This window comes from Hyposmocoma kahamanoa, unplaced genomic scaffold (genome assembly GCF_003589595.1).
Source record: "Hyposmocoma kahamanoa isolate Upper Pololo Valley unplaced genomic scaffold, ASM358959v1 192, whole genome shotgun sequence".
In the NCBI taxonomy this organism is placed as follows: Eukaryota; Metazoa; Arthropoda; class Insecta; order Lepidoptera; family Cosmopterigidae; genus Hyposmocoma; species Hyposmocoma kahamanoa.
The window spans coordinates 5,028,842-5,046,784 of record NW_020653719.1 but is presented as its reverse complement, the minus strand read 5'-3'; the positions used below and the strand labels follow the sequence as shown (position 1 = coordinate 5,046,784).

At 36.6% G+C, this 17,943-nt stretch overlaps 1 protein-coding gene across 8 annotated transcripts in view; it reads right to left on the bottom strand.

Moving 5' to 3' along the window:
- Positions 1–17,943, bottom strand: part of LOC113226623 (protein UBASH3A homolog) — a 44,518-nt gene that overhangs the window by 6,635 nt on the left and 19,940 nt on the right. For 6 of the 8 annotated variants that reach the window (XR_003310123.1, XM_026459324.1, XM_026459323.1 and 3 more), the window contains 2 exons: positions 12,986–13,124; positions 7,319–7,428 (listed from right to left, as the gene is read on the bottom strand). Coding sequence is in view for 5 of the 8 variants with exons in the window: in XM_026459324.1 (XP_026315109.1) it covers positions 7,319–7,428; positions 12,986–13,124 (249 nt within the window). In the remaining 3 variants the exon portion in view is untranslated. Of the gene's footprint in view, positions 1–120; positions 206–7,318; positions 7,429–12,985; positions 13,125–17,943 lie in introns of all 8 variants that reach the window. The other 2 variants (XR_003310124.1, XR_003310125.1) reach the window with 2 other exon arrangements.

Here is a 17,943-nt window from a genome sequence, read left to right as displayed (position 1 = left end):
ACACACACACACACACACACACACACACACACACACACACACACACACACACCTACCTAATACACTAAAAACACACATGCTCCATTTTATATTGCTTTAAATTTACTATACTTAACTCACAGTGTTCACCTTTTTATTATTATTAACTCCAGCTGTGGAAGCGATGCCCTGGTGATTCAGGGTCGTCGACGTCATGCAGGGAATCCTATAACGAACTCCAGACTTTCACAAAGGTTCCTACACACATCAAAAAAAGTTTGCGATCACTTCGAAAAACTGAAATCTTTTTTGTTACTGTAGATTATATTATGATTTTTTCTTCTTTTTAGATTCTTTATTTAAAAATAAATTAGAACATAAAACAATGACCCCGTTCAATTGTTTTTTCATATAAAAAGGCTTTCAGTCCTAGCTTACGCTCATTCATAAATCTGATTTAGTCAATTATAAGCGATTCAAGATATTTTTCGCGGAAAGTTGTGATTGAAAAAATGCCAAGAGGATTATCAGAGGTTTTACGACCTAGAATAGTAACTTTGAGGGAAGAAGGATACACCACGAGAGTAATAGCACGCAGACTTGCTATATCCCAATCCTGTGTCGTGGCTACGTTGCAGAGGTATCACGGAATGGGGAATTTAGCTGACCGATCCCGCAGCGGTCGCCCAACTGTTTTGACAGCTGCCCAAAAGCGCTATATTAGATTGCTGGCAGCCCGTGATCCAACAATCAACGCCACTAAAATAAAAGCAGAAGTCAGGGCCGCCTCTGGGCTTGAAGTTAGCACGCAGACCGTTCGCAATTGCTTGCACCAGACTGGATTACGAGCACGGAGGTCTTGGTGAGCTCCGCTCAATTCCCGGCAACGTCAACAACGAAGATTGCAGTGGGCTAGACTTCGGCAAAATGAAGAAGGTAAGGACGAAAACATTTGGCAAAACTGTCTCTTCGTTGACGAATCCCGAATCAGCACTCATCCAGATAACCGACGTGTCCGTGTCTGGAGAAGACCAGGCGATCGTGAAAGACAAAGAACTGCCACTGGAACAGTTCAGCAAGGCGGAAAATCGGTGTCCTTTTGGGGTGGCATTATGATTGGAGCTAGAACGCCTTTGATCCCGTATCGGGGCTTCATGACAGGAGACATGTACAAAGCAGTTGCTATTGATGATATCGTCAGACCATTCCGAGTAAACCATGGGCACCAATTTGTACTGGTCGATGATAATGCGCCCGCACATCGAGCTCAACGAGTCAATGCTGCTCTTCAAGAATACGATATCACACGATTAGACTGGCCTGCCGGCTCGCCCGACTTAAACCCAATAGAGCACGCGTGGGATGCTCTTAAACGAGCAGTATGGAACCGTGAGCCACGTCCCCAGACAGTTCCAGAGCTCAGGGAAGCCGCTATTGAAGAATGGGATAGGTTACCCCAGGAAATGCTGGATAACATGATCCTCAGCATGCCCAGGAGGATCTTCGCATGTATTCGAGCCAGGGGAGGAGTTATTTTATATTGAATTCACACCTTTTAATAATAAATTGTTGCTTAAGTTTAATTAAACAGTCTTTTTCTTTCTATGAAATTTCTATCACTATTACATTATGATTAATGACTCAATTTTTTAAAATAAATAATAAAAAATAGTTTTATATTTTAATTTCAAACAGGGTATTCCTATTTAAAGAAAGCATACAACATAGATTTTTTCTTGATAAAGTTAAATTTAAAGAATTATAGGAGCTTATGCTATTGATCGCAAACTTTTTTTGATGTGTGTACATGTTTTTTGTTTTTTTTTTTTTGCTAATAAGGTATTATTTTCCATTGCCTTTGTGTGAATGAATAAAGTTATTATTATTATTATTATTATTCTGTTATTGTTTTCTTCATTTAATGCAGAGTAATATATAATAAAAGTGTCCGAACTTATAGGGCGTTAAAATCGTATACAGAGCGTCATTCACGCTTTAGTCTTCGTTTGTTCGACTGACACCGAAGCAAGCAAAATTAGACAGTACTGCGATGACATTACAATTTAAATTCAACGTTTTAGCTTTTTCATATTCCCTTACATGTCACTACGTTTAAATAGGTTGACTTGGGACATTTTTTTCGTGGTTTTTGTATTAGACCCGTCGTCCATTTATTTGTAAGTCAATGGTATTGCCGTTAAATATTATGTAGTGAATAGCCTAATTATTAACTGGGTAACCTTGGACACTCAATTTCAAATACCTTAGTTATCTTATTTAAAAGTACCTGTCCAAAATATAACATTTTAAGTGCTTTTAATATATAGGAAGGACCTGGTTCGTCAAACTTCATTGAATGTGTAGGCTGCAGACTGCAGACAGTGAAAAAGTGTGGTTTGCATTAAACCACCCTATTTTTTTTTTTGTTAAACCATAACTGGTTGATGACTGTCTCAGTCAACCTGAGCATGACATAATGAGCATAATGAGCATGGGACATGTAAATGGCTCGAAACGTTTAGGTTTGTTTGAAAAAACGAATATACGCGATTTAAATCCCGAAAAATAGTTTCATTTCCTATGTGTAACAATCGCGAAAACCTAAGAACTCGATATGCTTTTAATATATTTTTAAAATTAATCCTCAATATTATTCTAGGTAGTGAATTAATGAAAAATATAATATTGTACCGATATACATATAAATATTTCATGAACGTGTATAATTATTAGGATTCTATAAATAGAATTATAGATAACAGATTCGCGATAGAATTTTCGCTATGTTGCCGTTCTGACCACGTATCGTAATGATGAATGATGGAAGAAAGCGATGGGTAACTCTGCCCCTTCACGTCCACATTTGCACGTGTGTAGATGGCGCCTTACTGTATGTAGTAGTAGTAGTAGGTAAATAACTTTCGACCGTGTGTGTGTGTGTGTGTGTGGAGGGGGGATAGTCCGGGGTGTGGTAAAATTGCCTATTTAAATATAACTAAACTATTTAGTTACAGCCTATATACTTGCCAATAAACATCCACATTTGACAGTTGACAACTGTCAAAAATTTAAAATACTGAACAAAAACGATGGAGCCATTACAAAGATTTTTGATTCCTTTTTTTCGCTGTTGTGAACGTTTTAAATCTCTTTTTACTCTAACTTGCTCTTAGCTATACAATTTTATTTTATATATCTCGCTAAATAAAACTTTCAAAGATATATCTCAACGTAGAACATAATATCAGCCAATTTTTTAAATTTTTTTTCGGAAAAATTTCTATTATTTGAAATTTTTCGGAAAATTATCTAACAGTAGGTGTTACCATTCGCATTCGACTGTTTCCCAGCTAAACAATATTTTTAAAAGAATTATGTTATGTTGCTATGTTTGTTGATCAATGCTGCCGTCTCTAAGCAATCACTCACTTCAATCTTCACTTAAAATTCGCACCTGTTATTTAAATAGCGACGTTATTATACAAGTAGCGTGCTCATAAAGGCAACTGTTAAACTTTTATTCTTTATTCATATTAATAAAGGATATTTATTTGATTACTGCACACCTTTTAATAACTGATTACACTCATGAAAGCAAACTTTGCCCAGGGGAAATACCCAGACCACAAAAAACGTGTAAGCAACGGGACCAGACTGCACGAAACAGCAAATTCGTCTCTATGAGTCTCTAGCTTTAGCGAATAGGCCTTTACGAAACTAAAAATCACACTATCCCACGTCAACATTTTTCATAAAATGATACACGCGACTGTACAAAGGGTTCCTTGTTAGAGCAGTTTATGATCATTGCACACACAATACTTTTAACAGCGGCAAGTTTGCTACCGGATCGATATTCATGTCAGCGTAAAGTCAAGTCGCTGTATTGGAATCGCATAAGATAGATATGTTTTGTATAATTTAAACAAGATTATTACGCTAAATAAAATAGGTAAATCCAGATAATATTGTTTAACACCATCCGAGCATAATTATTATTTTTTTTAATTCTTCTTAATGGTTATTGCAAAATAATAATGGCTTTGTATCATTAATCGTTCTTAATTCTATGACCGCCACTATATATAGTATTGGGCGTTTTCATATATATATACATATATATATATATATGTATATATCAATCAATCACTCAGTTACTACACGGAACACTGGCTGGACAAATAATTAAAAACTAAAATATTTTGTTTTTTATTATTTTGAAAATATTCGCTCTGGACCTTTTGGAAGGATAAGCGTCATTTTTATTTTGACTTTCAATTATTTTGTGAATTCCAGTTTAAAGTGAAATAGGATAGTGCTATTGTGCCTTAATCGAAGATTAAAACGTGAAATTATACGAATCTCGAACTAAAATACCCGTATCGGCCCGTTTTAAGGAATCCCGAGTCAATCCAAACACGCCGCCTCAAATTGCCTATCCTCTTTGTGACGGCCATGTTTACAGAAACATAATTAAACTTCACGTTTAGGCTGATTGATGGCTTTGTCAAAGCCTTAATAAATTTAAAAAAAAAAGTATTTTGAAAATGGAATGCGATAATTCTTCATTACTATTTTTATGTCCTTTGCGCGGTATTGTTGGTTTAAGAACGTTTTATGCAATTACACTCGAGAGCAATGAATCCGGGTCACTTAAAGAATCCAAAAAATCTCGGAAAGTAAGAATGCTAGGTTAATGCAATAAATTGTATTTAATAGACAATTTAATACTCCTTAAATGAGAGTAAAAAAAATATGAGTCACCATACATTTTATTTACACAAAATTACATAAAGAAAAAAAACTGCTGATCTCTCCTTAAAACAAAAATAGGAAACATTAAATTTTTGAACTTTATTACGATTTTCTTGAATTTTAATACTTCGTATTGCCTCCTCGTGCTTCCATTACTGCGTTTAGGCGGTTTGGCATGCTGTACACCAAGTTCCTTATACGATTTTGGGGAATATTCTCCCATTCCTCTGTGAGAGCAATTTTGAGCTCACGAAGCGTGATTGGGGGAGGGTTTCGTTGTTTTACGCATCTCCCTAGCTCGTCCCAAGCATGCTCGATCGGGTTGATATCCGGGCTGCGCGCTGGCTACTCCATACAAGTAATGTTCATCTCTTGAAGGTAGTCATTTACAATCCTACCTGTATGAGGTCGGGCATTGTTATGCATAAATATAGCATCCTCACCAAAATTGACCATAAATGGACCAACGTGTTCATTGAGGATTTCATCTACATATCTTTCGCTAGTTAAAGAGCCGTTTTCTATGATCACCAGCTCTGTGCGACTTTCAGAAGAAATTCCGGCCCACACAAGTACAGACCCACCACCGCAGGCTACTTTTTCTTCGATGCATGCTTGCTTGAATCTTTCCCCTGGTCTTCTATACACTCTGTGTCTTCCATCGTGCTTGTAGAGCATAAATTTTGATTCGTCGGAGAACATAACTTTCGACCAATCTTCAATACTCCAATTTACGTGGTTCTGGGCATATCTTAGTCTTGAAATACGATGCCCACGCTCCAGTTTAGGGCCGTTTGCAGGTCTAAGGGGTTTTAATTTAGATTCAGCAAGCCGACGTCTTACTGTGCACTTGGGTTACTTCCTCCGAGGCGTCGAAACTGATTTGTGAGTTCAGCTCCTGTGAGAAAGCGATTTCGAAGCATGGTGTTCACCAAGTATCGGTCTTCTCGTGCTGTGGTACACCTAGTTCTGCCCGTTCCTGGTCTGCGTAGGTTAGAACCAGTTTCTTCGTAACGTCGGAGAACTCTTTGTACTGTTGACAGCGACACACCGACAGTCCTGGCTGTATCGCGCTGACTCCGGCCAGTTTCCACCAATGTAAGTATTCTGGTGCATTCTTCAAGTGTAAGCGACATGATTTCAGCTTAAATAATGAATATTAAGCACTATCAACATGGTTTATGTACCCACATAAATGACAGATTACAAACAAAAGCAAAAACAAATGCTGTAATTTCGTAGTTCTCGAAAGTGTTCCCTTTTCATATTTGATTTCTTTATGATATAACTTTACAATAACTAAAAAGTTTTAATACCTTCATTTAAGGAGTATTAAATTGTCTATTAAATACAATTTATTGCATTAACCTAGCATTTTTAGTTTCCGAGATTTTTCGGATTCTTTTAGTGACCCGGATTCATTGCTCTCGAGTGTATTTATAGACAATAATGGGAAAAAATAAATCTTGTGACTCTGCTACAAGAGAAGTTATAAAAAAGCTGCGTAATCGTAAGTGGCCATATTAGAAAATTGCAGATCATTTGCATTGCTCAAAAACGTATCAGTATTAAACCGTGAAACATTTAAAAACACACAAGACAACTAAGAATATTCCCCGTAACCCTATAGAAAGAAAAACGTCTCAACGAGAAGATTCAAGAATAGTTAATCTCGCTAAGCAGGACCCATTCAAAGGCTCAAATCAAATAAAAAACGAAGTTTTTGGTGAGAACAATCCTCGCGCAGTATCTGCACGCACCGTTCGAAGACGTTTGGTGGAGGCACACTTATTTAGGAGAGTAACAAGGAAGGTGCCGATGTTGACACCACGACATACACAGGCCCAACTTGCGTTTGCAAGGAAGTATGAACACTGGACAGAGGCGCAGTGGAAATATGTACTTTTCTAGGATGAAACTAAAATGCGTGACTATGCTCTGATGGTAAGCAGTACGTACGCCGACCTAAGAATATGGCATTTAATGCAAAATATACGAAAAAGACGGTGAAACACGGTGGTGGAAACATTAAGACTTGGGGTTGCTTTTCTGGTTATGGCGTAGGGCCTACTAGGCTGGTACAAGGTAATATGGACCAATAGAAAAACACAACCTTGAAGAACGTATGCTACCGCACGCTGATGACAATGTCCCGGTAATTTGGATATTCCAGCATGACAATTACCCGACGCACACACACATACACACACACGCTTCATGGCTATGACTCTGTGCGGGACAATGGCAAACGCAGGAGTGGGGGTGCAGGTCGTCAGGGATGGCGCTTGTATATTTGAACTTACAACCTTACTACAAAATACAAATGTTTAAAATATGAAATAGTACAACAAAAAGTTGAAAGATTACTTTTAGTTTTAGAATAACAATAATATAGTCCTGTGAGGTTGTCAGTATTTTACAAATAACCCTGTAATATCATTTAGTTTAACTTCTATTACATTAACGGTAACAGATCGTGTCTTCTAATGTAAAACAACCATTCAGTCGCTACAACGAGAATGAAAACAGCGACTAAATTACCGATGCTAAAAATATTGCATGTGCGAAATCGCATCAAACTTACCAACTTTCTGGGTATCCTTATAGGCGGACTGCATAACTAATGCGCATCTATCGTAGAAATCTTGCATAGTCTCTGGAGTCGCTACATTTAAGTCAACATACGGCTTGTAACTGAAACATGGTTTAAACAATACATTTTCATTCTTAGAAAAGTGTGCCTAAGGTTGGCACAGTAATGCAAACACAATTAATATTATCTGATTATGAGATTTTTGTATAACCTCACCGCAGCCGATACGTCAGTAAAGGTATCGGCTGTGGTGAGAAGCTTATCCAAAAAATATCTCACTAGATGTCACTAGCGGCGACGATAGCCGACAGGTCAGTACAAAGATGTATAACAAAAACACATAGGAGAATTTCGACGACTCTGTAACTTCATTCGTGGCTCAGATGGTTAGAGTAATGCTACGGTGCAGCATGGTCATGGGTTCAAGACCCACCGGGTTGACGAGATTTTTCTGTGTGTTCGATCTTTGTATTCATAATCATCATAAAAACTAGTGGAGTTATTTCACAAAACCTCTCAATAGAGATGAATATTAATTTATTATATTAATAATGAAATTTTCTTCCGATTTCGGATCAAAACCGCGCATATGTGGTTTTTGAAACAAACCGATGTTTCGGGCCCTTTACAGGTGCAATGGTCACGGCTGAGATGGTAAAGTCGTCAACCAGTTATGTCTAATATTAATGCAAATCACCCTATTTATTTACTATAGCAACAAAAGTTATTAATAATTAAATTAAAAAAAAAAAAGCAAAAATTAAAAATAAGGTATTTACCTTATTTTTAATTTTTGCGCGACTGAGATCCGAAAAAATAGTTTCATTTCCTATGTGTACCAATAGCGAAAATCAAAGAACTCAATATTATCTGTTTAGTTTTTTTTTGTTATATTTCGTCATAGTCGTAGAACAAAGACGGTTGTGACTTTTTTAAATTTTCGTTTTATGCCATTAATCTACTTATATTATCTTATGGAATCGATAAATAAAACTTATTTTCATTTTTTATTTATAACAGCCAAGATACAGAGTTGGAATACTGATGGATTTGATTTTTGAACGCAGCAAAATCGTATGAATCGTATGAATAGTACCGTCAGTGTAAGGCGATGACCACTGCCCCCCGCAACACTTCCCCGCGCGACGGATCATTCAAATCGTCACTGTTCTAGGTTGCACGGTGCGGCGCGCTAGCGTTCATCAAGTTAGTTATAATTTGAGATTGGTAATACTTTTTATAACCATATTTCTGTAATTAAAATTAATTATGGCGTTGATGAGGTCAAGAAGATACTAAAATGTAATAACAATAACATTTTACAAGGTATTCAAAATGCTAATGAAAAGCAAATAAAATGCTTTATAATGAAATAGACTCAAACAAAACAGAAGAACATCATACCAGTTGTATTAAGTATGGAGTTGTAGCAATTATTATCATAATAGTTTTAATTTTACGTACACTTTTAAAGTAAACTGGATGGAAATATACACTGTCGGTGAAAAACGACGATCTGTCACATCCGTCGTTGTTCTTGAAAATCTGAGACAAGTAGTTTCCTGTACCCTGTTTTTCATGTGAATACCTTTGGAATGAAGTTGTTAGTTTTTACAGTGACGTAACACCTTTCATTATTCGTTGATTTTTAAAGGTGATTATGGTGACGGAAAATAAAATGCGACTTTGTTCTAAGCATTGATCGAAGACGTTTGGTACAATCCGTCATTTTTTTACGGATCAGCGGTAGTCGGATGGACACAATTGTCGTTATTCTTCGGATAGACTTTGTAATACGTCATTGTTCCGCAACATTACCTTAGTTACCCCGCATTTTAGCAGAAATGCAACATAATAGTTTGTATGTTTATAATACGGTCATAATATTATTTAGGTATTGATTTGCCTACCTACAATAAATTGGAGTTTCTAGATATTTTAGCAACGGAACAATGTTCGTGTATCATCAGGAATAGAATAATTATTATGTGAGCAAAATATGTGTGATTTATGGAGTTATGTTTTTTCTGATAATCATTGCCAGGAATTTGCATTGGCCGTCGCCACGTTTTTGTGATACCAAGTGACGGGACGAACAGTCGTGCTCGTTTGCCTGTTAGTAAGCGATACGCCTGTCCATAGCGTTTCACTGCCCAATATCAATGATAGCCAAACAGACAAGTGGAATAATCCCTGTGATGCCGTTACAGAAGATCTTTATATACAGCTACAGACGCATTGACACTAGTTTCCATGATGGACTGCCTGCAATCAGTAAATGCTCATCCCAACCGTGACTTCTCGATATCGTTAACTCCCATTTTCAATGAATTACCCACGTAACTTATTGAGTTCGCCAGTACTGAGATTTTGTGAATAACCAATTTAATCTGACTTTTCACATACCGAAGAAAGATACGTGTGACTAATGTTACATGTTCATAAACACCGAAAACCCCTCTGAACAATAATTGAAAATAGACTATGAAAGGCATCTAACAAATAAAACTGTTGCTAGACATAAGAACTGTGAGAGGCCAACCAGTCAAATAGCACCATCTCACATGTGACATATGACTTTCAAAAGGTTCTTTCCTGTTGTCATGGTCAAATAAGCGTACTCTACTACAGACCCAAATTGTCTTCTTATAATTTTACTATACATATATGACATGATTAGGTTACGTATAGGATGAGAGTGTAGCAAAGCGTGCTCCTATGTGAGTGAGATAGCTAGTTGTCTATATGTACAATTTTATTTTTAAAAAATCCAGACATAAAAATGTGCATTAATTCAGATTATGATCAGTTACAATGTACATAGAAACAAGTCTGTGTTCGTCATGATCGTAACTGAGTCACACTCATTCTGGGTGTATGTATACTCTATAATTGAAAAAGTAGGGGAACGAGGTTATGGTTGAGGATATACGCTCTGCCAAAATATTCTACACTATAGCTTAGTCGATGATTGTATGACTTTGGTTGTTCACAAGGAAACAAGGAACCATAAGAGCGTTTGCGCACTACGTTCGATTCGTATCAGTTCCGAATCTGAGAAATGACGGTCCGAAATGTCACAGGCGTCCGAAGTGTCATTTTATCTCTAGGTGTAATAGCGATAGCGAGAATTTCTCGGATTCGAATCGGACTTTGTGGATAAGCGACATTGGAAATGGGTCCGAATTTTCTAGATTTGTATAGTCCCGGATTCGGAACGAATACGAATCAGATGCAGTACGCAAACGCGCTTACGCTAGTGCACTAAAATGATGATTTTGAGCCGATTGCCATTTCCATTGATGAATTTGAACGTTTAATTAATACGAGATAGTCCGAATCTTCTTAATTTTGTACGTACAAAAGGTAAATAAATTGATCTCATGAAAAAATATACAAAAAATTTTAAATATATTATTATTAAGGTAAAATGGATAAGTACTTAGATACTCTAAGAGTAACGTATTAGAATAATAGGGGTTAAAGTATGAAATTGCCGATTTGTACTGAAAATCTAAATTGTTTATTTTTTAAATTTTTAACAAATTTATTTAATCAAAATAGTTGCCATTATTATCTATACATTGCTGCCATCTAATGGGAAGGTTATTAATGCCTTTGCGATAGAACTCCGACGATCTAGACTGCACAAACTGTGTGAAAGCATTTTGTACTGCCTCCTGGGAAGAAAACTTCTTGTCACGTAGATAATTGTCCAAATCACGAAAAAAATGGTAGTCCGTTGGAGCAAGGTCTGGTGAATACGGAGGATGACGAATGGTTTCTAACTGCAGTTCCTGAAGGGTCAAAATGGTTTCTCGTGCTGTGTGAGATCTCGCGTTGTCGTGGAGCAATAATGGTGAAGATCGATTCATGAGTCGGGGCTGTTTTACTGCTAGTTTTGTCAACATGGTTCGGAGTTCGGCACAATAGACATCTGCCGTTATTGCTTGACCAGATCGGAGAAAACTATAGTGAATAACACCATGCTGAGACCACCAAACAGTTACCATTACCTTTTTATTGGTAAGTTTTGCTTTAGGCGACACTGTTGTGGCATTTGACCTGGGGTCAGCCATTGCATTTTTCTTTTCCGGTTATCATAAAGAATCCACTTTTCATCACATGTTACAATTCGATCCAATATTCCTTCATTTCTGTACCGGTTCAACAAGGCAACACAAGTTTCAACACGCGTTTCTTTCTGCAGATCAGTCAAATCATGAGGCACCCATTTTTCGTATTTTTTTATTTTATTGATTTGACGCAAGTGAGTCAATATTGTGGGTAAGGTAACGTTAAACCATGCCGCTAATTCCTGGGTAGTTTGACTAGGATCGGCTTTCACTATCTCTCTTAATTCATCGTTATTCACCTGTGTGGGCGGTCTTCCTCGTGGCTCGTTCTTTAAGTCGAAATTTCCATCACGAAAGCGTTTAAACTAAAATCGCACGGTGCGTTCATTAGTAGACCCCTCTCCAAACGCAGCATTGATATTGCGGGCTGTTTCTGCCGCGTTAGTTCCGCGTCGGAACTCGTATTCAAAAATCACTCGAATTTTCGCAGTATCCATCTTTCTTGTCTAAATTGAATAACAAAAACAATTGAAAGTCGATATTCAAATGTTTCAAATTTAAAAAAAAAAAATCACAGAAACCATTTGAAAAAAGTTTCATTCGAAAACCTCAAACCATGAAGATTCTATGAAAATTCAAAGAACCTATTGCAATAAAACGGCAATTTCATACTTTAACCCCTAATATTATCATAATCAATGTTCCTAGTTACCATTTACATGACACGCAAAATATGCGCTTTGTCGTCGAGTTGCGGATACCAGCCCGTTGCACCAAGTACCATTTACATTAATTTAAAAAAATCATTAAATGCATAAATTATTAATGATTGAGAGATTAAGTAAGTACTTATCTTTTTAACGTTTGATACAGCATTTGATTTTGATAGTATATTTCTGTTTGCAAAACTTATTGTTGTTATTGCTGTTGATTTCCGATAAATTTTAGTTATAAATTAATAGATAAAAAAGAAAATTAAGGCTGTTTTGATTTGTTTCATATTTTGTACCGATTACATCTTAAAAAGATGCTATTTAACTTTATATGTAAAAGAGACATTTACTACTACAAACATTACCTATTTATACGATATGGTAAACAATTTTATGTGCGTTATTTTTTTAATATAAAACTTGTAATCGATATAAAATTGTTGTTTTCCGATTCATCAATTTGAAATACGTCAAATAGTTCGATACATATTCCCTAAAATATCAGCGGATATTATAATATGCCATGTATTATACAATTAAACTCTGTTCAATAACGTCGTATTATAACATACGTCACATTAGAGCCCGTGGAACAATGACGCATGTGACTTGACAAAATCTAGATATATTAGGGACTTTTTTGTACGTCATTTTGTAAAAGTCTATATACAGTAATATGTCCAAATTTGAAACAGATAGAACTAGCCGTTTTAAAAATATGACATAAAACCTCATAAAAAATCTTTGAAGTGCTCTACTGTAAAGTTGTTGAATTTCAGATCCATCTTTGTTCTGCGAGTACGACGATTTATTTTGGACCCTAAAATGCATGTATCTTAATTTTGTCTCAAATTATCAGAATTACCTACTTGATGTCAACATTGTAACCGCCCAGGTAAAATTCCTTCGGAGTCATGAACGGGGCCAACCCTTTGGACTCATGCCACATTTTATACTCAAATAGGCCTGGCTCGACTTTTATTTTCACCGTGTCGTGTGCTCTATGACCTGAAATCAAGGAATTATTTTAGGGCTGCGACAGTTTTTCGCATTAAAAAAAATAAATTAGCAGCAATTGTTTCAAGTCGACTTTATTTTATTCAGTCGTGATGAGAAATCAGAAATTCGGGCGATGAAAGTGAGAGGTGGGGAATACTCCATCTTTTTAGCAAATTGACAATTATAATGTACTCCAATGTCACAAACAAGTGTTACCATTTCTATCTACAGCCTGATTTCTGAATGCCTATAAATATTTTATTTTTCAATTAATTTATATTCTACCTTTACATTTGACCATCAATTTATGTTTTTCAGTTAATACTTGCCAAATAGCCTACTCAATGTATACAAAGGATCTAACTGGAAGGAACAAACTGGAAGCGATTTCCATACATACAGGACAACGATATAAGCGAGGAAAAAAGGGACACGTGCGTACCCACGTGCCAACTTTTTAACCTGTATGCTGCCCTAGTGGAAACAATTGATAAGACGGTAAGAAAGACCCACTAAGAAATTCTATTTTTTATAAGCACCAATGACTTCCAAATCAAGAGTGGAAAATCTCGTCATATATGACTTTCTTATCGAATATTTCTTCAAAATTTTAAATCAATCGAAGGACGTGCATTTAGGACAATAAATTAATAACAGTCATACCATAGTAGAATAAAAACAAGTATGGCAACTCCATATAATAAGTATCTGCGCGTCTTATATGTTTGCCCGCTAGCACGCGCCGATTACGAACGTACACAATCGCATTTTGTAAGAGTGTTTAGCGCGAGTCGTTCGGTGTTTAAAAAATGACGTCAAATGTTAGACGTGTTTATGGTTGTTTGAACAAGAGCGCCTAAAGAATTCATAATTCTCGTTCCGCTTGATAGGTATCAAGAGGAACAATAATCGATGGGTTCAGTAGGTACTGAACTTGAGAAGTAAATTATATCATTTTTATTTATTTGTTTATTTAACGACTTTAGTTCCCAGCTGTTAGCAGTAGATGAGGAGCTCCCAAAAACTCATATTACACTGGAGTTTGCACTAAGAATTGGATGTTGCAGATAAGCGTGCTGATTTTGATTCATGTCGGAATCGAACCGATCGGGTAGTCTCGAAATCAGATGGGTTCTTTGAGCGAGAAGATGAACCTGATTCCTACTTTCTAATTTGTGTCTTAAATAGTAATAATAGTAATCAACTATTGTTAGGATTTGAAGTGTCAAAGTTTCCGGTCGGTCAGTTGTGAATCGCAATTATGCGCCTCGAATCGGATGAGACGCAGTTTCCGATCGGGAGAGGCAATCAAAATCAAGCTGCTGGTCATTTAACTTTGCTGAGGTGTTTTATCTTTTTCACACATCCTGTCTAGTGTATGCAAAATAAATCTTCAAAAGAAAAGGAACCCATTCTGCGGACTGACTTTTTCTTTCAGGTTCAAAGCAGTACACTCAGGTTTCGTCACCTTGTCATTCTTGTTGACTTGAGTCACATCGAATATCGTAAAAAATCATGGACCGAAAATGTTCACGTAATACCGACTCAGTTTTCAAAACGAGACACGATCATGAAAATACAAACGACAGTCTTTTTTTAATGGCATTAGAATACTTTGTGCCAACGTCAAAGTAAAAGGTTAGGAAACGGACGGAAGGAAGACCAATAAGGAAAGAAAACATGATCAGGAGAACTAAGTTTGGAAGGAATTAATACATATAAGAAATATTATCTTAACTGCCTCCGTGGCCGAACGGTTACCATGCCGGACTGACACGCAGAGGTCCTGGGTTCGATTCCCGGGCCGGGAGAAATATTTGTATGGCCTACATTTATTTCTCTCGTGAGTTTGGGTGTAATTTGTGTTTGTCTATGTATGTGTCCATGGCACCCGCGACACAGGGTTTCCCTAGTGCGGGGCTATGTTGAGTGTGTGCGTTGTTATTATTATTATTATTATTATTATTATCATTTGAAATATACACATAAATTACACAAAATAAATAAAAGGACTAAATTTCAAAAAATATTTATAATAATAAATGAATGTAATAAATTATAATAGACAATAGGATACATAAGAAGGCATGACACACGTGTAGGTAAAGGAACATGTAAAGATAGGAGTTGTTGGAGGAAGAAGGAACGGTCAAATTGGGAACAAGAGAAAAAGATGTGATCTAGGTCCCCCACATCAGGGTTTCATTTTAATAGGAAATTTCTCAAGGGTTGGCAAAACACTTTTTGAGTCTGAAAAAACAATAGTTTTACTCAAATTACCTATAACTATATATTCTACTGCCCTATAGACCGAAACATTCATCTGTAAACACGGAAGTCTCGGGGGGAAGCTTAACCTGTTGTATTATTTCGTATTGTTTGTGTATTACCCCAACTCCTACACATTGGTCACTGGACATTTTCGACGCATCAGTGTATATGTGATGCCACTTGCTCCAATTTTCATTGACACTAAAATTAAATTGAGTATTAACCTCAATATCACTTTTCTCAATACCTACGTTATAATACATATTTGAGACTATTAATAACGACTCGAAATCAGACATGAACAGTGCTAGAGAAGGAGATCGATGAACACGTGTTTGAACAAGGCTTGGAATAGTTTTATGAGTCCAATAACGAGATGAAAGAATAAAATCATTTAAAGTATGAAGTTTAAGAAAGAGCTGATGGTTTGAAAATTGCATAGCCCTTATGAGAAATCTGTCACTCAAAAATTGTCTTCTAAGATGGAGTGGAGGGTCGCTTTTCCACTTGTAGAGCAATGATCAGGCTAGATTTCATGGCACCTGTCACAATTCTAAGAGCCTTTGACTGAATAGAGTCCAATTTTTTAATTCCTGCAAAATTACCTCCTACTGGTAGCAACGTGCCATAATCTACCACACTTCTAATCACTGCATTATAAAGAAGTTTCAGACAGAATGGAAGCCCACCACACTCCTGATAGATATCTCATCACATTTAAGAGTTTTTTACATTTAGAACTTATAAACTCAAAGTGAGGAAGACCGGTCAGTTTACTATCTAAAACCCAAAAATTTGGCATGATTTTTAAAGGGTAAATTATTATACTTTACAGTTACAGGGGGATTGATCGCATTCTTGAAAAAACTACCACATCACTTTTAGCAATTGATAGTTCAAGCCCGTTTCCGTCCAACCACTCTCTTAGCAAAGTCAGAGAGTGTTTTAAAATATTGCAAGAATTATCTAAGTTTTCATCTATAGAGCATCGCAACAAGTCTATTGTAGTCAAGCATATTGTAAAATATTAACAGTATTACCATTAATGGACGATTCTAAATCATTTACTCGTACGTAAATGTTATGTTGTTGGGGTAAGCCTTTATATACAGTGCGGGAAATTTTTGAATCATGGGATATTAGTGATATAACTCTTTCGGCTAGAAGATTAATAATGAAGTTGATCAGAGTAAAAGGAACACATAATTCCATAAGTTTTCGGGACTTGTCCAGAATTCATAGAGAGGCGATACAGGCGAGTTTATATCGGAAACAACTCGAGTGCACAGTTCCGCAGCACAATCCCTGGGATCGCGCCAAGGCTAGTGGCTTTGTTGACGTCTAATTTGAATATAGTTTTCAACACCTCTTTTTGACAGATAGTGACCTCCGGCATTTCAGAGTAACAGCGAAGTAGTGTTTGCAAAGCAGCGTTAAAGTTGGAGTTGGAAACAAAGAGAGAAACAAATAGATTTACTTTCTCTTCAGCGGTGTGAGCCAGCGACCCGTCTTCACTCATTAAAGGCGAAAGGAATGACCTGCAGAAATTCACCTCGACCTATTTAGCGAGCGACCAGAATGCTTTACTCCCTGATGGGTATGAAGACAACCTGGTCCCTGGTATAAGGATGGATATTATGGCGTTATCATAAGCAGCTGATATATCTAAAAAAGCTGCTACAACGCACTTGTTGCAGGAGAAGGCTATTCGGATATCAGTGGTTAGAATACTGATACTGTCTAATGTACTTTTTCCCTTCCGAAATCCAAACTGGCTGTCAGTCAACTTTCGATTATTCTCAATAAACCTCTCAAGACGATTTTTAACAAGGTGTTCTGATATCTTGCATAACACAGACGACAGAGCTATAGGTCTGTACGATGCTACATCGTCGGAGGACTTGTTAGGTTTTGAAATAGGTAGAACTTCTTGAGATTTCCATGAAATGTTGTTAATTAAATTTAAATAATATTCTAATCAAGGGTCACTTAAATGTGATACAAAGGAGTGTGGTATAATATCTTCTCCCGTGGCAGAATTTTTGACGGATGAAAGAACTCCTTTTAACTCAAAAATAGAGAAGGGAGAATCCATATAGGAATCAATTGAATTGGTTACAGCATTAGAAGAAAGCAACAGCTCTCCCTCAGGGACAGAAGGCGGAGTCAACAGGTCGAAGAAGTAGTCTGTTATGGATGATGAAAGAGTAGTACATGTCTGATCATTAAATGCAGATCTGAAACGTTTTGTGTTACGCCAAATTAATGATGGGGAGGTATTCGGAGATAGCACTGTACAAAATGTCTTCCAAGCTTGTTGTTTTTTCTCACGGAGTAATTCGTAAGTGGATTTGATAGTATCTTGTTAAATTTTTAAGTTTTCATCAAACATATCCTGAGCATACTCTCTCTCTACCATTTTCCTCCTACATACAGCTTCAACACATTGAACATCCCACCACGGTGGAAAAGGAATCTTCCTCGAAGAAGTATCCTTAATGGGAAACAATTGATCTGCTACATCTATTACGAACTTTGCAAATTCCACAGCTTTTTC